Source organism: Lepisosteus platostomus, chromosome 9, assembly GCF_059453375.1.
Source record: "Lepisosteus platostomus isolate fLepPlt1 chromosome 9, fLepPlt1.hap1, whole genome shotgun sequence".
Lineage (NCBI taxonomy): Eukaryota > Metazoa > Chordata > Actinopteri > Semionotiformes > Lepisosteidae > Lepisosteus > Lepisosteus platostomus.
The window spans coordinates 49,314,838-49,339,848 of NC_142619.1; the positions used below are offsets into that span (position 1 = coordinate 49,314,838).

The window sequence follows — 25,011 nt, forward strand, 5'->3', positions numbered from 1 at the left end:
GCTCTCAAATAAATTTAATAAAACTTTCATTTTAACAAATTACCAACACTACTGCTTGCATTTTCATAAACTGCCACACATTTTGTGTATTAAATATAGAGAGCCTCAAGCATTTCAGGAGCCCCATTTATTTATAATGTATTTTAATTTGAAATTTAGTGTATGGGAAATGGATCACAGAATCACACTTTGCTACCCTGGGCTATGGAAAACTAACAGCTGTCCTACTTTCTGAAAAAGTATATTGGTGCAATTTTTTATTAGTGCTAATAATGAGGTCTAAATGGTGCACCAAATAAAAATGAAGCAAGCTTGCTTAATTTTAGTGTGCAGTGAACTCCAGAGTAACTATGAGAGGCATGCTAAGCTTTCAACACTAAGAAGACGACCTCTTTATCATTCAAAACAGGTCAAAGAGGTGTTATTCTGGTAACATTAAAAAAAAACTATCCCATATTATGGAGAGTATCTGTGACTTCCTCTTAAGCCAACAAAGTTTCAATTAAAATGAAAATTGTCAGACCGATAACTCAGCATTGTACACACTCATCATTATACAGCTGTCGTCTTTCAATTATCTTTAATGACCTTTTTTCAGTAGTCATCCTTTTTGAAAGCAATCAAGTCCTTTGCTCAGAAAGGAATGCAATTAAATTTAGTCCCTTAACTTCAAGCATATACTGTACTATTGGGTATTTTTTCATACTGCAATCAAAATATGGTCTGATGAAGACATTCTCTCCATTTTTTGTAATGTCTTTAGGTTAATGAATTTAACAAAGTTGACCATGAAAGCACAGACAAAATGACGATAAACATTTTTTGGAAAACTTTACACACTTCTTGTACATTCTTTTTAACTTAAGATCTTTTGTTGTCAAGGCTTCTATCTGGGTTTTTCCTATTGTTAATTTCTCTTAGGATTGTCCTATGATACCTGTTCATGGCATTACATGATATATACATAGAGTTATTTCAACAAGTGACATCAGTAATGGATACAGGCAGAGGACATGATATGGTAAATTTAGATTTCCAAAATGCTTTTTAGGATGTCTATTGAAAATGATTAATTCTCAAACTCCAGGTAGCAGGCATTCAGGGAAATGCAGATATTTGGATTAAGAACTGGTTAATGGACAGGAAAATGGTGAATGCTCCAATTGCAGTGATATAGTTAGTGGTGTCCCATAGAGATATCTATTAATGACACTGCTTTCCCTAATTTATATCCATGAACTATTTTCTGGAAGAGTCAGTAAAAAGAGTGAAATTCAAAAATGATGCCACAGTAACATGATTTGAAGGCACTACGGAAGCAGCAAAGGAAAAATAATATATTGCTAGAATTGAAGAATGGCTAAACACCAAAAAGATCACATTTATGTGGACAAGAGAAGAGCTGCTAAGATATCAATTGTAAATATACAATGGGAAACACAGAGCTGGAAAAAGGTACTTATAAAAATATGTGCATTAGTGATTAGTCTGGAGGACCTATTTACATATAACCATATTTTCTGTAATAAATGGAAAAGTAGTAAATCAACTGAGAAAGGACCCACCATTGCTTAGTCCTTAAACTTACATGTTCCACTTTCCTGGTCTAGATTCCTTTCATTTACTTACTGGCAGATCCTGTTTGGCCAGGGACCAGTATCAAACCTGTGATTTCACATTCTCCTGACATAGCCACTCTTAGTGATATTCCCCTCAGCTCTAACCATATCAACTTAAAGTGTTTCAGCATGAATCTTTTTGTATGTCTCATTCCCAAAAGATTGTAAACATCCCCCCCCCAGGTATAACCCAAGATCAACACCCCAGATTCCCTCTCTTTCGTTAAAATGTATATTTTTCCACTCATGCCAAAGAACACATAATAGCCCTTGATATCACATGCAGTTTGTCCATTAGTGACCTGCTTAAACCTAGCATCTAATCACTTGATCTGTAGGTTCTAGTAACTGCTCAAAAACTAAGTTCCCGACATCAATGATATTCATTCAAATATGCGTTCCCAAGCCATTGTTACTGTCAGTGCCCCTCAGCTACAGTAGCTTGACTTGATGTCTCCATTATACATAACATTTTAGAAGAAATACCTCTGCTAGGTACTCCAATTAGCTTCACTGCATGAAATACCATGGAAAAACATAGATAAAGGGACATTGGCCTGTCTGTTCATTTAATGGCTTTCAAGCAACATCAACAATCCTATAGTAATGCACAGACTGCTTCAAGGTCTTTTTTTTTGGAAAGCTAATTGAAAAGGAGAAGAATAATTCTAGAATGCTTTTTCATACAATTCATTACCTCTTAAATGCAGACTGTAGACTCGCTAAACTTGTTGAATTAAAAAAAAATGTATAAAATATGAAATCAAATTGTATTTTGTGATTCTCTGCCTGAGAATAATTACAGTATGTAATCTCAAGGTTAATATATCTCATCTGAAATTCTACCCAGCAAATACCTGAAATTATCACTAAAATAATTTCCTTGGATCCTATTACCACTGCCTTCTGGTGTTCAAATCTTAGCAAATCTCATCTCTTCTTTGTGCCATTGTCATATCTTAAATGCTGTTAGTCAATAATATCTTGCATTTTTCCATTAGTCATTAAACTTGACATTATTATTCCTCTGTTGAAATAGCTGAACTTAGACCCCAGCCAGTTCAGTAAATATTGGTCCACATCTAACTTTTAACAGCATGCTGGTGCTGTTCAGTAACAAGATTACTGTATATATTTTCAAACAAGCTGTGTAATCTATTTGTCACGCCCTCTGCAGCCAGAGGGCGCTCCTTCTCTGTCCTGTCCCTAGTTTCCAGTCTGCTGTCCTTCCTGTCCCTCTCTTTCCCTTGGGCTATATATTTCCGGGTCTTGCACTCTGTCCTCGCTCAGCATTGATGTTCGGATGTCCTGAGACCCGCCTAGCACCAGGGCGCCCCACGTCCGCTCCCTGAGGGCATAGGTTTCTATACGGCATTCCTGAACTCTTTGTACTAATGAGCCCGGGCCTTTTTCCCGTCTCGCCGCTACGCATATGGGTCTTTTTCCGCTCTCCTGCTCCCCACGGTTAGTTCCTTTGGACGTCTGTGACACTATTTCAGCCAATGTCAGATTGTAGTGTAGTACAGTAACAGAAACATTTTAGGGTTACTAATGATATGCTGAAGATTGATAACTGTTTTAATTATTTTTATACTATTGGACCTCAGTGCTGTCATTGATACTGTTGATGATACAGACTTGGTGAAAAGACTGTTGGTCTGACAAGAACTATTTGTTGTGGCTTAAATCATATCTAACTGATACAACAAAAAATGAACAATTCAAATTGAGTATTGTTCCTCTTCAACAAATTTGGCTACCTATGGTTACAATGCTCTGATATGGATGCCTTTTTCTCAGTATATGTACAGTATTACTGCTTGGTCAGATTCTTCATAGTAGTGGTATCAGCTTTCGCTTTTATGAACATTTAACAGCTACAAGTCAGACAGTTAGAAATGTTAGTGATCAATAGCATTTTAAAATCTGTTGATAGGCTCTTCATTGTGAGTTCCCGGGGTATATGTGCTGGGCACTGACCTTTCCACCCAGCTCTTGTAGCTGGGAATGTCCTTGGCATACAGAAGCTTGTTGGAGGGTGAGTCTTTGCCCAGCCGGTGTTCTGACGTCGAGCAGGAGTCCATGAAGGTCTGTGCTACTACTGAGAGGCAGGCATCTGTGATGCTGCTTTTGTGGATATCGAAGACAAACTGGGGGTTCTTGATCACATTCACCCAAAATCGTAAGGGCAGGCTGTTAAAAGAAAAACAAGTGTTACAATTATGTTCCCATTAAACAATGCTTTTTGATCACGTTATCTTGTATGTGCTTTTTCTTGCTTTCAGCACAAATTTATTTTTAATGGATCTGACCTTTAAACTGAAACCAGCATTTCCTCTAATGGACATATGTTTATTAAGATTATAATTATTAAAATACAATTCTATTAAAATATAATTTATCTGACTCTAAAATTTTTATTTTACCCTATGTAGCATTTGTTTCATTATCCAATTCATTTTTCCTGGAGACATCTGTGTATTAAATGCAGAATAAGAAAAATATCAATGTATGGAGAACTATCAGGAGACAGGACATTTTCAGGTATGCTTAAATGAGAATCATACCAAAGTTGATTAGCAGCTGGTTTTTCCTATTTTGGGAACAGGAGTACAAAATGTCAGTTCTACATTTTGAAAATCATCACGGATGTACCATAAGATTTTAAAAAATGCAATAATCTTTTTGTCAGCCAGTGCAATGACCTTCTTTAAACCCACCCTGATCTGTTTAAGCTCTACAGCAAAAAAATCAACAAAGAAGCAATTACTAAGTACTATCTACTACTATACTACTCCTAACTAAAATAACTAACTCAATAGATTTCTGATAAAACACAAAACAGCATAAAGTACATCAACGTGTTTTTAGCTTCATATAAAGATATCAGACGAATTAAAAAGTTATGTATATCACATTATATAGGCCAGTTTGTTTTTTAAATTACTGAGTATCTCCATAACAGGTGTGTTTTTTTGCAGATGCTTAAATTACTTACTTAGGGTAATAAGACTTCAACAGAAACATTCATGTTGGTAAAATGCTCCTGTTAGCTTAATAGTTATGATATGTTAAAACATCAAAGGGAAAACAAAACAAAAACAATCACTTTTGTCCCCAAACGTCATGCATCTGTGAGCGGCACAAAAGAGGATTTGGGAAAACCCAGTATTATGCTTTCAAATTAATCTGAAAGAATCTACAGGGATTTGTGAGGATCAAAAGGATATTAACATTGCAACTACAGAGCCTTGTTATTTGCAATCTGGCTCAGCTAACCTAGGATAATATTTCCAGAATTAATAGACATTTTGACACATTTGTGTTTAGGGTTCACAGTAGAAATTGTGAATGTGAAGGCTGATTCAATCAATGGGACATAATCACCAAGCTACTACAGCCAAAGCAAAGGTTTGTTTACAAATACTTCTCATTAAATATGCATCACAATTGTACACTTCCGTCACAGTGCACAGTGTACAACAGTATCTTCACTTTTTCAAACTTCGTTAAATTAAAAAACGTTTCACTTTTTCACCCTGTGGCAAAATACTATACCTGTTTAAGTTCATGCTCAAGTTAGCAAAACCACCCTCAAAAAATGAACAAAAGCAAAAACTATAATGAATGGCAAAGAAACTTTGAGAAGATCAAGATGAAAAAAAGGTACAAACAAGCAGAGCCCATTGGTCAAACCTGATTATTCAAATCATAGTACCTCTTTCAGCAGTTTGGCCAAATTCTAATTAATTAGATGTAGTGATTAACTGTATTAAAAGTCTGATTTGCAGTCACTCGCCTGACTGAGGGAATGGGCTGCATTTGAGGAGGAGACTGACAGGACTCCCGCTCTCTTCATTAAGAATGAGCTAGGGAGCTGCTGCAAGGGTAAGGTGCGGTGGAAGAAGGGTGTGAGATGGAAGCACAAAGGGGAACTCAGCAGGCAAGATATTTATGCATAGGAGAGTGGAAATGGGCAAGATTAGAAGTTTGTCTACCTCCTGAAATTCTGCACTAAAGGACTAAATTCTCTGCACTAAAGAACCGATATGCAGGGGGCTTGACGTTAGTTCTTCAATTAGATTTCATGAAGCTCTTGATCTTTTTTTTCAAGAAGGATTGTAGGCTTAGTATTGCTTAACTCAAGATTTTATTAGTACCATACACCAGAACATAGGTTCAGATACAGTATATTAGGTTACTTTGATCTCACATTTATTTTGTAATACCAAAGTTTTTAACCACTCTGCAGTACTTCTTTTTACTACTGGAACTCTCCTGACTGAAATACACACTCCTGTCTGACTGAATCACATGCACAAGCACCAATTTTTCATTTCATTTTGCAAAGTAATTTTTCATTTTCTTTAAACCTACATGACATGCCAGATTAACATCAGAATTTGAAAACTTCATCGCAGCTACAATGTACTGTTTCCTTTGTTAAAGCAACTTAAATTCAGTGGTTCATGCTCTGCATTGGTGATTAGAAAAATCGCTTCAGTACACTACACATTGTCAAATATGGACAATTGTGAACTTAGTCAAGAAAAGTTAACAGGTTTAAGTCAATTTAAGTCATTAGCACCAAAAATCACTGGATCATGCTACATATATTATTATATACTGTATACTTGCAAAAGCTAATAGTGTCATGTTGATATGAGTATTTCCATAATATACTCTTTGCACACACAAAGGATTTCACTTTGCCTTTGCTAACTCAATATGTGTAATCTAACTATTCAACTAACCAGATCATTAATGTAACTCATGATTACAGAAACTTAACAACAAAACCTCACACACAAAATGCTTTCTTTTTTATATCATCAAAATCTGTGATTTAAGATCTCTAAACAGAGCATCATAAAACATTGATCTTGCCAAACAGGGCTGTAAAAGTTATTATGCCATACAATTTTCACCGATATAAAAAGGTCACAATGTATTTTACATCACTTGACCTTTAAAACAAAACGGTGCAGATATGTGAATTATGGATTATCAAGTCTCAGAGCCATGCTTCGTCTGTGCTCCGCACTAATAAATAAGATACCCATGGTGGAGAAATTCAGCTGTTGCAAGTTAACACCGATAAAAGTTAAAATTGAGGAAAACTGAGGGGCTGAACTGCCAGCCTCTTAAGAGGTCCTAAGCTGTACCAATACATTTACATGGAGTATGTTTGTGAAGTAAAATTACAAGCACATAAATATTAATGTAACTGGTAAACTTTAATGTTACAAGCTTCCTTGAAACACTAGTTCTCCAGAATAGGAACTAATTTACATTATGTTGTATGAAGGATGTTTGGCACAATTTTATCTCTCTGTGGATTAAAAAGGAATATTTTTAAAAGATTATCGTTAGTTAAATAAACATCTAAGAGGTTTCTCCTCCCTTAAGTCTCTTTTTGGAAATTAAGAGCACAGTAAATTAAGTACACAGACAGACACAGGCCTAAAAGACTCGATTATTTCAATAACTGTGAAATACCTCAGACACCACTGTCGTTTTCTCTCAACAATAACAGATCCTTCAGTTTACTTTACTCCTACTGTAATTCATTTGCTGACTTTTTTTGTACTCATCAACTTTCTCAAACAGACTTCCATTAAGAAGAAGACAAAATTCGATCTTGCACGTTAAATTGTATTTACAGAATAATCCTTACTATTTTCAGTTCAGTTGCCTGCTTGTACCCTGTGTTCTGAGAAATGTACTGTTCCAGCTTTTGAAGAACAGAGCATTGATTTGCACACCAGGACTAATAAGCAGCTGTGTTCTCTTTGGAAACACAGCCAGGTTAATGTACCAATTATCACCTTACTTAACACATTCATTCTTGCAGTGAGTTAAGGCAAAGGTTCTACAATAACAAAAATCTGACAATTAAATATAAAATAATGCCTAAATACAATAAAACTGAAATATTTTGTTGTTAATTGTTCAAGGAGAACACACTTGTAAGTTATATGTAATGCCTATGTTTTGCATTAATGTAAAGGAGAGAAAATATTAAAGACTGCAGCTTGTGATACACTTAGCTTCTTATTTCAGTTCTGAAATTTGTGGTTCTTTTTTCTTCACTGAAAATTCTCTCTCATTTATATATGCTTTAGATAATATATTTTTCTTTTCTTCCTCATACATATCAACAGGTCGGTTTTTTGTGTCTCCTCCCACACTTTAAGCAGTATTCAATGAAATATCAGAGGTACTGTATTTGGACAATATTTCAGGTTGACCCTGTTGGACAATAAAAGTGTACATTTACAGTAAAAGGATATCCGAGTGTTAGGAATTAAAATATATTTACATTAAAATACATGAGTACATCACTTAATTGTAGGAAATAGGACACGAAACAGTATATTTAAGTTTCAGAAACCACTTGCTACTCTTTAATACATTTTACTTTAAAACACATGTGTATTATTATGTATAATAATCATCTATTTGGCATCAAATGCTCTTTAAAAACTAAAATATTCTGGTATCACAATTTGCATTTAAATTATTTTAATATCACTTTTGCATGAATTTAGTTAGTTCAGGCATTGTTTGCTGATTATGATTATGATTATTCCCAAAAAGCCTGAGTGCTTATTTTAATGTTTTATTGGACATCATTGAATTATTTGCATAGACTGCTTTGCATGAGATGTGATTTCTATATGAATGGAGAGATTTCCTTGAAATAATTTTTTCCTTACAGAATCAGAGTTACCTTGTTGCCCTTTGACTTTTTGGTTATCTAAATTAGAATATAAACTGAAAAAATCCATAGCAGAGTACTAAATTTAATTGTACTGGTGAAACCCTTTAGGAATCTCTAGTTCAGCAGCAACGCTCTTGTGTGCAGACACAAACTATATGTCTCTTGGGAGTCCTATTCGGTGGATTATTAAAGGAACACATCTGCTCTCAAGACAAATGCTTCTAGGAGATTTTAACAGGTCCTAAATCCAGTACTTAGAGAAACAGAGGTTAATATCACAGTCCTATCCTCTTAATTACACCATTGACATCATTAAATGTCCATAATACCACTGACCCCATAAGAACAATTGTAAAACTGGATATCTACAGTATGTTCTGCATATCCAGCTGTTTCTTAGTTTCTTATGTGCTCACAAATGCATGCTATATCACAAGAAACAGAAATATCTATGAATTATTACTATACTGTATATTACAAAACATTCCACAGTTTTCAGATTTTTTGTAATGTCAAAAAACAAGCTCTGTTTTGAAACAGAAAAAAGTACATCTCTTACCATGGGTTTTCTACATGCTGTCCATTTGTATTTGTTAATATGTGACTAGCATGTAATTTTCATTTGTGCAAGATCTGTCTTTGAGTAATGCAACTTTCACATGGAATTCTACTTTATTTCTATGTTATAGAAGTGTTTAAATGTCTGTTTATTTTCTTGCTGGGTTTCCAAACTCACTTCTATTTGGAGTAACGGTTTCTATTGTCCAAAAATAGTAAGTCTGCTTGGTTGCTGAAAGGCCAAATAGATCTGAATGATTCCTAATGAGTATTAAATGCACATTGGGAAACACAAAACCATTGACGTCTCCATGAAGACTAAATAAATCAAAATGGTATTAATACAGTTGAGAAATATTAATTATTTGTCTTCTTAACATACTGTATTTATTAAGAGGCCTTAAAAACAGAGCAAATTATTATTGGTAAACATAGTATTGTTCTTAAAGCCTCTCAATATTGCTATCTAGATTCTGCCAGGCATCAAAACTTTGAACGAGGACTATTTTAATATTTTGTATTTCTTAACATTAACTCTGCAGAAACTCCAAGACATCATTATCTAGGAATGTTCCCAGATCTAACATAAAAGTTTGTTGTATGTTTCCAGATTAGTTCAGTGCATATGGTAAGTATCAGTGCTGGGCCAACACACAGACTTTAATCTCTATCTTATCTTGCCATTGTCATGGGAATATGATGTACTGTAGCTCACACAAATCCCAAATTTGTGACACAGGAGGTGTGTGAAGAAAATATGACACATGTGAAAAGGAGTATAAATCCCTTTCTCACACTAAAAATGTGTGCAAATTTACCTAAGAATCATGGGTTTTCTTTATATCAGCAACTGCAAGACCTTTGCTGTAGGCTCTTAAGACTTTGGATGTGCAGATCTTAATGCTGTGCTACTTTCCAGCAGTTAAGGTTAGTTAAGGTGTTTATCTTCATATCATTCATATGCTTCGTCAACAACCTTGAATTGGTCAAGTATCATCAGGGTTTTTCAGTGTTTTTAACATTTTCAAGGTTTATTTTACAATGCCGTACCTCCATTCAAAAGGCAATTAGTAGATATTGCCTCTGCACTAGATCCTGGTGTACCGAAATTCATTAATTACTTTCTCTGGGTATAGGGTGTTTTATTATTATTATTAAACATATTTTAAATATATTTTGATTATTATATACATTGCCACAGGCACCTCTATTCTGTTGATAAGAACAATTCTTAGACATCATCCTCAATAACTAGTAAAAATAAAATGCACATCCATATCATAGGAACAGGTAAAAGTTTATTCCATAATGAAAGGAAAAGAGACGATGTTTGAGCTCTGGACACCTGAAGAAGGGTTCTTTTCCTTGCAGTATGGAATAACCCTTTACCTGTTCCTTTACAGCCTACGCATGCTGACACAGCTACCGACTTGAAAATCTTCATCCATATTATACTATATATCAGTTAGTAATCTTCAGGACTGAAATAGGTGTTAAAACAAACTACAGGTTTAGTGATCACTTGTAAACTGTGCTTGAGAGATCGGGAGAAGCAAAACACTCACTGAGCTGGAAAAAACAGCTTGTTCCTTTTTTTGTAATTAGCAGTGTTTCCATTTTCATGTTTTTACCAGGAAAAACAGAATCAGCCAAAAGCATTTTTACTAAGATATCATGTGACAAAAAATAAACGCAGAAAACGTGGAACACTAAATATAGGATATCAGTGTAAACCTGCCTGTGAGAATGGTAGAATCTAAAATAATTGTAGAATCTGTGCAGGTACATAGTCATAGTTGGTGAACTTTCAGAATCCAGATACTTTTCCAACAAATGTATACTAGTTCTTCTGTTGAAGGGCTTAATTAAAACACAAAGCTGCAGTGGTAAATGTGCATACAATTGAATTTCTGTCAGTTTTTACAAAAACTGTATCATAGCAAATTTTACTAAAAATTGATAGCTCTCAAAAAAAAGTTTCAATCCTTTATTTCTCACTAAAAGAAGAAGGAAGCACTGATATCTGCCCTACCAGACAGGAGGTAGATTTTGTTTCCCAAGCTCATCTTATTAGGTCTCCAGTGCTTTCTCTGACAGCTCTCCAGAACCTCCTCATCTACCTGGACAGCACCAGTCAGCCTTGGCCTAGAACTATAGTTCCCTTCTGTCTTTTCCCTGGACCCTAAGTTTTTAGTCTTAACTCATCACTGCATTCCATACCCTGATGTTGAATTAACACCAGCTTGCAACTTGTCTTGTGGTTTTTTCACAACTTGTGTATGCAGATTGCTTTGTACAGGCTATACTTACAGTATATGTGCTTACCTCTATTGTCATATATCACTTTTTTCTTTTTGTAACTTGCACTTATTCTATATACTTGTAAGGTGTATTACATGAGCATAAGAATACGAAAAATAAAATAAGCATAAAAGACCACTTCACAAAGTCTGTTCATAATGCAGACTGACTGAGAGAATATTAAAAATAGAAAGTTTTATATACAAAGACAAGAGATGCATGATTCCTTTCTTGCAGGCTCATCAACCAATTTGATTCTCTCCCATAAGACTTGAAAAATGCCGTCTGTTTTTGTATTTTCTTCCTGCATCTTTGCTTCACAAACTACAACAGGTGATGTACAGTAGAAGATTGATCTCATTTCCTCCACAAGAAGGTAAAGGAATCAAAACAATGAGCCAGGATAATTAACAATTGGCATTAAAATTGTCAAATACTGTCAAATAACTTATTTTGTTTGCGATATTTAAAAGTACCTTATAGACAGTATATCTCATAGTAACTGCTCAAGATTTTGAGGAAGGAATTTTGATAAAACACTGAGAGTATAAGATAGCCGTAAATAATTTTAATGAACATATTTTTTTAATAATAATGATATTATATCATATATAATATCACATGTTATTATCCTTGTGGATAATTTTCTGAAACATGTTTGCATGCCATGCTATTTTATTTTACCATATAATACCATATAATAGTTAAGTGTGTATGTAATATATGTGTATTGATTCTTTGCATGTACTGTACTTGAATTTAATGGCTAACATGGTATGAGACAAGCTTATGAGAACCATAATGTCACTATTAGTCATAAGAACAAAGAAGAAACTTTCCTTGTTTTTCTTTTTTTTTGCATTTGCTAGAATGAGATATCCCTGGTGTACTAATCTGCAGCGAAGTAGTCTGCATTGCAGTACATGCTGTAATCATGCTTTTAAAACCCCCTGGCAGCCATCCGAACACTGGGAGAAATTTAATCAAAACACATACCTCAGGTTTATTTATATTTTCCAAGGCTCAAATATAAAGACATTTTAATGTTTTTCAAGTCAGTATTAATTTGTTCCAACTGGGAGATAACAATATAGTATTTATAAGCGTCAGTGCATTAATAAGCTTCATTACTGTGGTCTTTCAAAGCACCGATTAACACCTACTTCATTTCTCTTCATTTCTATTTTTTATTTTTGCTTTCTGGTACCAATTGACCGAAAATATGAGAATAAATCCAATGAATCAGGTGCTTTCTAATGGATTAAGTACTGTAGCTTGTTGAACTTTAAAATAACGATGGACTATGAAACTTCTGTGATCACAGATTTCTTTATTTCTTTACATATTGGCGAATAAGTTTACATACAGTATACAAGTTCTCTGTTTTAAAATATATTTCCTTTAGTTCTAAAAATGGCAGTTGGAAACCGTATTAAACCATATAAGGAACAAGTAATAGGTTTATTCCGTGCTGAAAAGAGAAGAAAGAAAACACAACGTTTCGGCAGTGGAGTCTTCTTCAGGTATGAGGGTTGTAAAGGCTCCATGGCCGAAACGTTGTGTTTTCTTTCTTCTCTTTTCAGCGAGGAATAAACCTATTACTTGTTAATTTGCAGCCTACTCACGCTGACGCAGCTACCTGCCTGAACTACTTAAACCATATAATATATGTATAAAAAATTCTGAAAAATTAGGAACTGAAGCAATTGAAATCAAAACACTATATTCACATCTACCAAAGACAAACACCAAAAGTTCAGAAACGTTTAGTAATAAGCATAAATATGCTTTTTTGTGATAATTGGTTAAACTGAAAAAAGGAATCATATTATTAACAGAGAGCAGTCACATTTGTTTTAATTAATATATGTCCAAAGGTCATAATTATTCCCACCTCTGTAGCTAGCATTTTGTAAATCCTTCTCTGGCATGGAATACACCACCAAGACACCTCCAGTAGTATGCTGTAAGGTTCTGGCACTTCTGAGGGAATATTTCTGATTATTCCTCCAGGCAGATATAATCTCGGCCCCTTTGCTTTCTACCTGTTTGAGTAAGAACTACTGTACAAATCTTTGATTGGATTGAAGTCTGTAAATCGAGAATGTGGCCAGTTTAGAACTATTCACACAGTATGTTGATTTGGATGTATGCTTTGGGTCCTGTCATGCCTATATGGTACAGTACATTTACAACCAGATTTGTGCTTTTTGGCAGAGGGGATAAGGTGATTAAAAAGGTCATGATTACCCAAATTTGATTAAAGGCTCCAACACCCACAATTCTATAACAGGTTTGGGCAAGTTTTCACCACATGATGAATGCAAACTTAATGCAAAAATAAGACATGGCTCCAATTCTCATCTGGATATAGTTTTAGAAAAACGCATTGTCTTTTTTGTGGTCCATTGGAAAAGCTTCTTTTCTTGTAACCTTGATATAAATGCCACATTCATGTAAGCAAGGTCTAATGGAAGTTTTTAAAACTTTGTATCCTGAAAAAAGCAGTTTCTGTTGGAGACCTCTAACTGTTGCCTTGTAATACAGTACTGAATGTCCCCTTTTTAGCAGGGTTACCACAGCTAGCAGACTTATATTTCTGAATAATGGGACACAGTAGTAGAAATTTGTTGATGCAACTTTTTGTGTTGGATTGTACTGCCAACCCCATCCCCATGACCATTGGCCTTAGTCTTTGAAAGACTCTCTAACCTTAACCATAGTTACACTTGCTATTATTGAATGTCTTTTACTGTATGTGTTGCCTCCTTTATTACACTGAGTTTGAGGCCTCTACATATTTCACATGGTATCTTTTGTGTTTCCAAGCAGCAAAATGTTGTCATGGATTTCTTTTTACTCAACATTATTATTTTTTTTTAATTAAGAGCTGTAGAAGAACTTGACCCTTGTTTTTTTTAATTCTAATTATTATTCGTATCAAATATAACTTTTTCAAAGCACATAGTTATTAAAAGTTTTTAGCAATGTTAAGCATCACACATTATTTCATTTGTAATGTTTTTCTTCCGGTTTCATTGGGGAGCTAAAGACATCTGGAGGGCACCGTATTGGTCATATTGATATCAATTTCTTACAGCTCTACTGTTTTCATAACATCTTTTACAATACAACTAACTGTCTTCTTGGTTTATCCTATATTATACAGGAGGTCAAAAAGTTAATCACATAAAATAGTTTGCAAATGAGTGAAGGCATTTTGGTTTACCAAGCTCATTTCTCTTTTTTTCTTGAAATAAGTGATGGTACTGTTTGAGCTTTGGCACCATGGCCCATACTTCCACAACCCTCTATGTGAAGAACTGCCTCCTGTTCTCCTGTAAAGGCACTTCCCTATAGATTACATCTGTGTTTCACTGTTGATTCTGAACATGACCATTGGGCTGATTTTCTCAGTCCTTTGGGGATTTGAATAATTGAACAAGGTTCCCTCACAATCGTCTCCACATAAGGCTAAAAACGTTTCTTTTATTCTATCCATGTAAGACATAAGACAGGGATGTACTGTAGCTGGCCACTCGTTTTTGGATTGATTTACTATCAGCATTAACCTTTTATCAGCTATTGCCATTTTTGTCAAAGTCAATTACTGGGATGTCCAAAATTTTACATGATATTTTAAATTCTATTCTATATTCTATTCTGATATTTTACTAGTACACTTTAATACAACATTCCCTGATGTAAATTCAACACCTTTTTTTAACTAAATCCCAACATTCTGTTAGTGTTTTGCATTACTTCTCCAAACTGTCCTGAATACAAAAATGATGCATCTGCATAAACATCTTTTTCAAGATCAACATGCATTTGCTTAGGACATGTCTTGGCTAAAAGTTAGGAAAGCTTCTTGGAGTACAATGTTCTAATAATGGATAAGGCCATACATAGAGTGCTTGTTTTCAAAAGAAATATTAATTTAATGCCATGGATGAATAAAGTCACAATAGTTTTCTTTTTTATGCTAAGAATATTTGAATTATTTGAATTATTTTTACATTATAGCACAATAAAAGGTTATTGGAAAACCAATCATTATATTTCACTATTAAACATGACTATGAGAATGCAAAATCAAAATAAAAGATCTGTGATTACCGTGATAGATCTTTCTATCTGTAATATTACATCAATTTCAGTAAGATTATTTTTTAATTTATTTTTAATGAAGGGAATCGCATAAATATCTCTTGAAAACAGCTTTTTGGTTTCTTGAAGTAACTAACTTTAAGGGGTAATAGCAATCATAAAAATACATTTTTAGCTTATTTTAATTAATTTGTACAAAAATGGAAAAAAACATTTATTTTAAAAGATTACCATTTTTTGTCATACAATACGAATATTAGTCATGAGATGGAATCTTAATTTACTTTGGGAAATGATTAAATACAGCAGAATACAAGATATTCATAAACTAAAACAAAAATGAGCACTAAACTTGAACATATAAATTCAGCCTCAGATAACGTTTTATAATTAATTGGGGTTTAATACCACCATCTTTTGAAAGCAATCCCAATGATGTCTAATGCAAGTGTGACCTACTGTAACCTTTTAAACACTTAACAGACTGTAGGAGAGCATAATAACCCAAATGCATAAAAATGAGGACTATAAGAAAAAGCAAATAAAGACCTGCATACCAGTTCACCACTCAGCTTCCCTTTGCATTTGCTTGACGGTGAGCAATATATTATTACAGTCCCCATCACAGAGGGTTTTGGCTTAGAAAACATTAGCATATCGTTAACACTGACTGAGTCACTAGTCAGGAGCGGATTGCATCTCCTCTCAGTAATGAACTAAAAGTTTATTTACTAAAAAATGAACCACAGGTCAATCAGTTTAAATTAATTTGGAGACGATTCTCAACCTTTTACCTTCCTTTTAAAGGCACAGCCTATCACAACAGCACCCTTAATAACTCTGTGATATCAAAGCTCATTACCTCTTGGGTTTATGTCAGTCCTGACGCAGCTATCTGATGAAGATAATTTGATGCAGTTAGTAGCACACAGAGCAGTATGGCAGAAATGGAAAGGCTAAACCGAGACAGCAGTGGGCAGTTTTAAGTGTAATTCTTTCACACAGCGAGCAAGATGAAGAATTTCCAGGGGAGCTGCTGCTGTGTGCTTCACTGTTTTTAATGCAGGACTCCATGTTTAGTATTGTAAAGATTACAGAAACACTGGCAGGCATTCTATTCTGTCAAAATATAAAAACATGGCTTTCAGTATATATTCAAAGGAGCAAATGATACAAAGTGCTGCCGACTACAGATGTACATAAAACAAGCCAGCTGAAAAGTACAGTGGCTCATTGCTCTCTATCATTCAGGACGGACAGTCAAAGAGCATGAAGAATTCAGGGCATTTCCCATTCTAAACCAATTACCTACGTGACATCTCACGTGTTTATTTTCATATGTATTTTCTGAACTGTCTCATTGAGCAGTGTGATTGTTGAGAAGCTTTTTCAACCAGATCGCAGTGGTTGAGATGAATGTATCAGGCTACATGGTACAGGTTGTATGTCTCTCAGTGCAGCAATCGCTCTTGCTCCATTGCTCAAATTAACGCATACAATTGAAAGACGTACGCAGTTAACAATATATCTCACATAATGTACATACAAATTACTTTGCTATTTTCCTCCATTTCTGCAAAATGGAAACTGGAATGGCCATCCAAGCTTAAAATCATTAAAATCACTAAAAAGCAAATTGCATTCTGTAAACAAACAGCAAAAAGCTTTTTAAAGGCTAAGATGTAATTTATCATCTTATTTGCATATTTGTATTTGCTTTTTATTTTGTTGTTCCAGCTACTGCATTGGAGCAAGAGCAGTGAGATGCCATCACACATAGCTATAAATGCCATCAATCTTCCCCTGCTCGGTGGTGCCCGTGAGGATTATACTGCAGTAATTCACTGATAATGTGCTATACACTGAATACTGTTTTTTAATCAAAACACCCTAAAGTCAGGTTGCTACAATGTTTGAAAGGTGGAAATAAAAGAAGTATTGCCAGTAATTAACAGGTAATCAGAATATTCACCTTTGCAGCACAAAAGCAGAACTCATCTACTTATGTCAGTCCAACAATCTCTGCTCAAGGACAGTTAATACTAGGAGTGCCAAGGAAAAGACAGCAATCCAAATAAAAAATTAAAAAAGAAAAATTGAAACTATAATTTTGCCTTATCAGGCAATTCATACTTACTGTATGATTATGAGATTAATATGAAAGATAAATACAACAAAGAGTATAATTGTAATTATTTTTAGTTAAATCTATGCATACATTTGATCATTTTAGAATTAAAAATATACTTTGGTTGCATATCCTTTTCAGGAAATAATTGCATTAAGTCCTACTGAACTCATCGCATGATTTGTGTTATCATTTACAAGGCTTTACTAAGCTATTTGCAGTTCTTGTCTATTTTTAGGATATTTTGACTTCAATGTTTTCCTTAGAATGCAAAATATATGCGCACTTCTCCATGTGCACTTGGAGATTAACTTGGCCAGTCTATGATTCCGTACTTTAAACAGCTCCTTGCCTGTAAAGGTTGTACTATGTATTCTGGGACCTGTCATATATGGGATCCTCTTATAAATAACATACATAAAATGTTTCTGTAAACTTAATTCAATCTACTGCTGTCATCATCAGTTACATCAGCACAAATAAATAAGCCTGTTCTAAAGATGGCCACTCATGTCCAGGTATGACAGTAAATTCAACATGCTTCACAGATAAAGTGCTTTTCTTTGGAGAATCTACAATTCCTGTTTTTCCTCCATGCTTTGACCTTTCAATCGCACAGCTAAAGGTTTGTGTTTATGGTCTCTTCTGTGAATAAAACTTTGATCTAAAACTTTCCTGGCTCATACTTCCAAGCCAGTTTTCACCTGGCTTTTCTGTTCTTGGTGCTGATGAGAGACTAGTTTAGACTTTGCAGTGTAAGCTTTGTAATTCCTCTGTCTTCTGCCCTCTGCAAGCTGATTTAGGTGAACAAAAAACTGAAGCTGTTGGTGTTTTCACCTACAATTTTATCAGTTTGATTTCTGCTATAGTTCTAGTTGAGCTTTTCTTTTCTTTCATCTTCAACTACTTGCTTAAGTGTTTTGCTGTAACCCTAACCTAGTAGTTTTCATTTTGACTATAAACTTCAAACACTTACTGTATATCACAGTAAGACAGATGGATAGGACATTCACAGATTCTTTTAGGAAGCAAACATCTGACCAAGACGAAACACCTGTCAGCCACTGCTCAAAATAGGTTGAACATCACCAATTTATATAATTGACCCTAGAGAACAGAATTGAATTGACTTTATAAAAATGTAATTGACTTAATTTATTCAGGAAACACATGTTTTGATTGAGATTTGGTTAATAAATAGAAGATAGGGAGTACAGATAAAGGGCGAACTCTCACTTTGGTATGATGTTATCAGTGGAGTTCTACAGGGAAATGTACCTGGATCACTGGTCTTCACAATGCATATCAATGATCCAGATTCTGCTACAGTTAGTCTAGTCTAGTTTGCAGATTATACCAAAAACAGGGGATTAGCAAACACCGTAGAAGCAGAAGAAATTTAAAAGCAAGTAGATAAAATTCAAGGCAACACCTGGCAAATGATGTTAAATAATTACAATCTAGGAATGTTATGTGAAGTTATACAGTATAATACACCATTAAAACCACCGTTAGAATAATATTGTATGTACAATTCTGGTCATCACAGTATAGTAAATGTCCTGTCCAGGAATAAATCCAGAGAAAAGTATGAGCAACAGAGGACAATGAAGAGACCTGATCCAAGTATTCTCTGTTCATTCTGAAGAAGTCAACCTAGTAGACGTCTTGAGAATGAACAATAAAACAAGAACCAGAGGACAGAAGCAGAAACAACATGGAATTATATTTTAAACCGAGAACAGGAGACTTCTTTACTCAAACGGTTAAGGTTAAAGGGAACAAGATACCCAACCATTTTGCTGAAGCTGAAACTCGTTGTTTTCAAGAAATGGCTGGATGTTCTTATGTTCTTGTCTCTCTAAAACCTACCTTTACCTTAGAACTCAAAGAAATTCTTATGACATTAGAAAAAAGGATGATACAAAATAAAAAGCACATCATGAATATTTGAGGAGGGAAAACTTACCAGTTGCTTTTCCACGTGTGCCGGACATGAGGGTCATGGATACTGTGCTTGTCCGCCTGCTCATCTAGGAAATCAAACATGTATTTGATGGCGAGGGGAAGAGCACTCCCTCTGTGTGCTGTGCTGAATATTGTCTCAAAGAGATCATCAACGAACTTTTGTAAGGTACCCTGTGGACAAATCATAAACAAGGCGTGCACATTTTAATCTCAACTCTGATGTTTAGCCATCTCTGGTGTTGAACTGTGCCAAAACACTGCTGTGTGGTGAATATTTTAAAAGACCCATATCTCAAACGTGTATTTTATTTTTTCAGTGTCGCAGATATGCACCTGTGTGTACAAAAATTCTAGAATGGTTTAGCAAGTATTTCCCAAATTCTAGAATGGTTTAGCTATGTTTGGAAGTTACAGTTCTTATTTTTTTATGTGTGCAGGTTGAGAGCTATGACCTACTTCTCTTAAACCAGATGGTCCCCACAACTGGAGAATGAACCTGATTATACTGCACACTCTACCTTCCACAGTGCCGTGCTACAGTTCTGGGATATGGCCTGTGTTGCCTGCATCCACTTACTGATCTGTTACTTTACAACTGAATTCACCCAGCTGCTTGAATAAAACAGGGAGTAATTGCTGTTATGAGGTTTGGCATTTGAAAACATAAAGTGAGTTTCTGTTGACTCTCTCTATATCTAAGCTGCTGTGAGCTTGAAACCCTTCTCTGTATGGGTGACTATGTTCTTCCCAAGAGAACAGATCTTGATCGAGTATGGCAGCAGATCACTTCTGAGTGCAAAGGGGTATGGGAGGGATTCCCTACTGTGTGAGAAGAGAAGGTAAGAATTTGTTGCAAGACGTTCAATGACATCAAAGGGGATTACTGCAGTACTGCCAAGGCCAATCAATTACAAAGCACCATCTCGTGCCTGGTCATTCATAATGGTGCACATGAAAGAGATGGAAGTTCTGTATCTGTTGGTTATAAATGTAGGCGTTTTGTAGCAGATAAAATCATTAATAAATTTAAAAGAGAAAGGTATGTTTCTACTTAAATCATAAATCCTTACAGATATAAAAACGAGGAGCTATATCTCATTTAGCACATCCCTTGTTGAATGACACAAGCACTAGAGCAATTTCTAGGTGAACAAGAAAGTGTTACAGTTAACATTTAATAATAGCAGTGAGCATGGAAAATATCTTGTAAGCCTCTTGTGTGCTAGGTTTAATTCCAATACCATTCCACTGATCATAATTTTATTTAATATTGTTGAGTTAAAGGGAAAATCTAATCCACTTGTAATGAAACAAATTATAGATTTCATTGCAAAGCAGCCACATATCGAGCAAGCGGTCTAACACTACCACATGAAGTTCACAGCACTGCAAATAAAATTGTATTCCATTCAAATGGCAAAAGAACAAAATCCTGTTAGCTGACAATCACAATAATTCTAGGGTGTCCCAGATTTCTGACAGCTTATCTTTGCCTATGAAGAAACAAATATATATTTATATATCACCTCTCTCTTTTCAGCAGCTGCTTGGGGCAGTGATGATATTAATAAAAATTCCTGACAGGTTTCATAGCCTGGTTGGGCAAACTAGACCAGTTTCCCTATAGTAAAAAGCTATTAAAGCCTTGTAAATAAGCCCGGTCACTTACCCAAATGAATTAACTGCTTCTATACACATAAAACAGAGCTTCAGACATGTCAGCCTAATCAATTCACGGGTAAAAAATTGCCCTCCTGCAAAATGACACTGATGGGTGTAATACGGAAGATGTCAACGTAAACAGCAGTCCTGACTATTTATTGGTGGGGTGAAAGCCAAAAGTAGTAAATTACACTGCTGTCAGGGCAATCATTTTTCATGAAGAGATATTCTGGAAGATAAACTGGTGATTTAACTAAAACAATCTATCTCTAAAAGTGACAACATTCTGGGCTGTGTAATCACTTGGAAATGACTCATGTGTAATGCGGGAAGCCTCTTTTTTAATTATATGTCACTTTCTAGACTCCTTTGTAATTTCCCTCCGCATCTCCGCACTCCAAATTTGTGTCACTAAGACATGTAAACCCAGAAAAATGACTGCCAAGTAACCAACTCACTTGCATGGGCTCATATTCCTTAGACAGGATTCTCTTTTATAAGATCTCCATTATTAACAGAATTAAATATATTATACACTTTCAGGAATAAAAAAAGTATTCCATTTGGGGACTGAAACTGTAAATTTGAAAACTATGTTGGGATACAGTATTATCATATCAGTAATATCTCTGTGTGAGAACAGCAGTTTAAGGAAAGATGGCAGACCTTGCTTCCACCACATTTCCCAGAAAACAGTGGGAAATGTGCTCCTGCACTCAGTTACCTGACCAGTTGTTAGAAGATACTTGCAAAGAAGCAATAAAACAAAAAGAGCAGCATGAGAGAGAAACCTTGTGTGACAGTGCACAGTCCCTTTGTGGGTCTGTAGAAGATTCTTGTGTGAAACTGTTAAGTCTTTGTGACCTGCATTCTTGTTAGTATTTCAGTTTGGAAAAGTCTGTTTTGAAGCAAGTACGCATTTTAGCTGCCCAAAAAGTTATAGAGAGGGACACAAGAAGTAAGCTATAGTTCAAAGATGAGTGAGGCCTTTGTTTTCTTTGTGGAGCACTTGTTGTACCTTAAGACTGTTTGTGTTTGTTTTCCTGACACCTATCAAATAAAAGATGCACTTGTTACCTGTGGCAAGTGCTTAAGTGCTAGCATAGGGTTGGATGTTCCATGCACATTAATCTCCTGTTATCATGGTCCTTACATGCAACTTGCTGTAATGAAAAGTTAATAATTCTGTGGGGTATCATTAAGCTACTGTAGGTCTGAGACAAGACCAATCCAAATCTAATTAAACCATCCCATCCCGACACGGTTCATAAGCCTTTGGACTCTTCTGTAGTTGTAACCATCATGACGGGCCAGCTGTCTGAAACAGTTTCGCCCTTTATACACCCTTAACCTTATCTGAGAGTGTACTGTACTTCTCCATACTAACCTAATACATACAGAAAAGCAAACCTGTTTCTCTCTTCAAGCCTAAGGGAAATCTAAGCCTTTCTCTATAGTCTAAACATAACCCTCAGACTGTTGTCAGCATGTCTAGTCTGAGACAACCACTATTAGGCTTGTGTTCATTCCCTATTTATAGAGAGAAATATTATTACACTTATTTTCTATCTAAATGAGCTGTGAACTGCACAACCCTAGATCAATCTGACACAGACAGCTCTGGGAAACGGCTGGTCAGTTACACTCCCTCACTATATGCCAGTACATTTTAAGATACTTTACCCCACTTACTTTTCTTCTGCTTTGTCTTTCTTCAGGTTGCATTTAAAGAGTCTTGCCAAACTAAATCTATAGCACTGATAAACCAAATTAGTAAATTAAAAGCTGAGTAGTGGAACCCTATATTACTTTGTTTTCTACTTTTTAGTATTTTACTACTAAAATAAATAAGTTTCCGGATTCTTCTGGCAGCTTAAGAATGAATTGATGATAAACAGCAGGTTTAGTAGAATTATTTATATAAAATATAGTCAACTGAATTTCCATAATTTGATTTTTTTTACAGAAAGAGCATTTATTATCCTTGGTAGTTTAAGATGTGGTTAAACTCACCTTGGTGGCTAACAACCGAGTCAGATATATCTCTGATACCATCTTGCTGCCTCTGTCGCCTTCCTTTTGATCCCCATGTTCGTGGTTCTTGACCAAGTGCCACACTTTGACCCCACTCTCAAGGTCAGGGGTAATCATTGGAGTGCGGGAGCGCAGACTGTCTGGACTTCCAGTGTACCGAATCATGTTTTCTGTTTGATGAAGCAGAAAAAGGAATAAGATGTAAAAATGCAATAGTGGAAAAAAACAAACAGTAAACTTTACCAACTTGACATTTCCAGAGTCCGGAAAATGAAGCTTACACTTATTTTGACATCCTAAAGGGTGTTCAATTAAAAATGAAAATATGTGCATTATACAGAAAGAAAACTGATATTAAAACATGCATGATGAATTTATCAATATGGCATTTTGAAAAGGAATCTCATAAGAAATAAAAAGAAAACTGCATACGAAAGAGAGAAGCAGAAGACACAATTACTGTAAAACTTCTGTGATTGATATTCTAAATGGATTTTCTGAACCCAACCTTGGGCACTGGAAGTGATGGGGAAATAGTGCAGGAAACATGGTGTGTGCTCATACAGCAGGTTATTGAGTATGTCGTATTTCTTCATGACAGAGTAATTGTGCCTGACAAGGTTTGTCAAGTGGAACCGTCCACAGAAGAAAAACTCCATAAGACTGATGTCCCTAGTGAAATACTATTTGACATTTTTTTTGTTGTAGTTTTGATTAAGAAAGGAGGCCAGTTTTTTTAAGATGTATTAACACTATCGTTTTTTTTTACATTGTACTGTACATGAGTTCAAAGTAGAAAACCGCATCTCTGTTTCATAGAGGTTTATGTTTGAAGTTTATTCCAAAGAAAATGCAGTGATGTGTGGTTTGCCTTTGGATCAAATTAATTTTATGATGAAGCAAAACAGTTAATATTGTTTGGTGCATTTTAGGCAAAAAAGGGTTTGTGGGCATAGTTCCTTTGATCTTGGTTAATCGACTTCAGTCCTATTTAATTTGATAACATGTACAATTAAATGACGTGATTCATATTAGAGTGATGGATGGGCTTCTGTTCCATTCTAGGAATGACCTACAGCATAAAAGCAAGATTCTATTCTATTCTCTTCTTGTTATCCTGTCATGGGACATCATAACATGACCTGTGGGTCATGGTAAACATTGTAAGCATGAAACATGACACACAGACTTGATGGGGATTCATGCTGATACAGCTTTGAAATTATGCAGAAAACGCTTTGCCACATGGGTTCAGAGTGAGTGTCAAATACATTCCGACAATGTTGTTACATTCATTACATACATACGTCTCTGTAGCACATTAATTACTATAAATCGGGTTTTAAAGGGATCTTTAATATTCTTGATTGTTAAAATCTCTCAAAGTGTTAATTAACATTGACCATGATGATAGTTAATTCAAGTCATTTAGAACTCAGATGGAGTGAAAAACAGGAGACCCAAGGGATCTACAATATGCGAACAAGAGTATCAGTGATTTCAATATAGTTCTATATGTCAAATTATTTCTAACATTTTTTTTACCAGATAATTAACCTATGCTCTTGTTTTTTTCTTAATCTGAAGCAAACTTCCTTGCTCACCTCAAAATATTTTTCAGCTCAAGATAGTGATAACTGATAATGATAAAGTATTATACAATGTCTTTAATTAAAACCATGGTGCTATCGTTAACGGGTTCACGGTTCTCCACCTGTGCTTATATCACACCTTAAATGCTATAAGCTAAAGAAGTACAGTTACTGTATAGTCATACTTAATTATCTCAGGTGCGGTAGTGTATGTTCTAATGCTTCTCAAGTGGATTTGATGTGTAAGACAATTTATTGTATATGTAGACCAGCAATTCCTTAGGCACTCTAATTTGGGGTTATACTGTACTTATG

The 25,011-nt window shown here is 35.0% G+C and overlaps 1 protein-coding gene across 2 annotated transcripts in view; it reads right to left on the reverse strand.

Moving 5' to 3' along the window:
* The window catches only part of plxna4 (plexin A4), a 345,804-nt gene that overhangs the window by 14,591 nt on the left and 306,202 nt on the right, over positions 1-25,011 (reverse strand). For both annotated transcript variants that reach the window (XM_088645402.1, XM_088645401.1), the window contains 3 exons: positions 23,084-23,274; positions 19,410-19,579; positions 3,600-3,812 (listed from right to left, as the gene is read on the reverse strand). In XM_088645402.1, the coding sequence (XP_088501528.1) occupies positions 3,600-3,812; positions 19,410-19,579; positions 23,084-23,274 (574 nt within the window). The remainder of the gene's footprint in view (positions 1-3,599; positions 3,813-19,409; positions 19,580-23,083; positions 23,275-25,011) is intronic.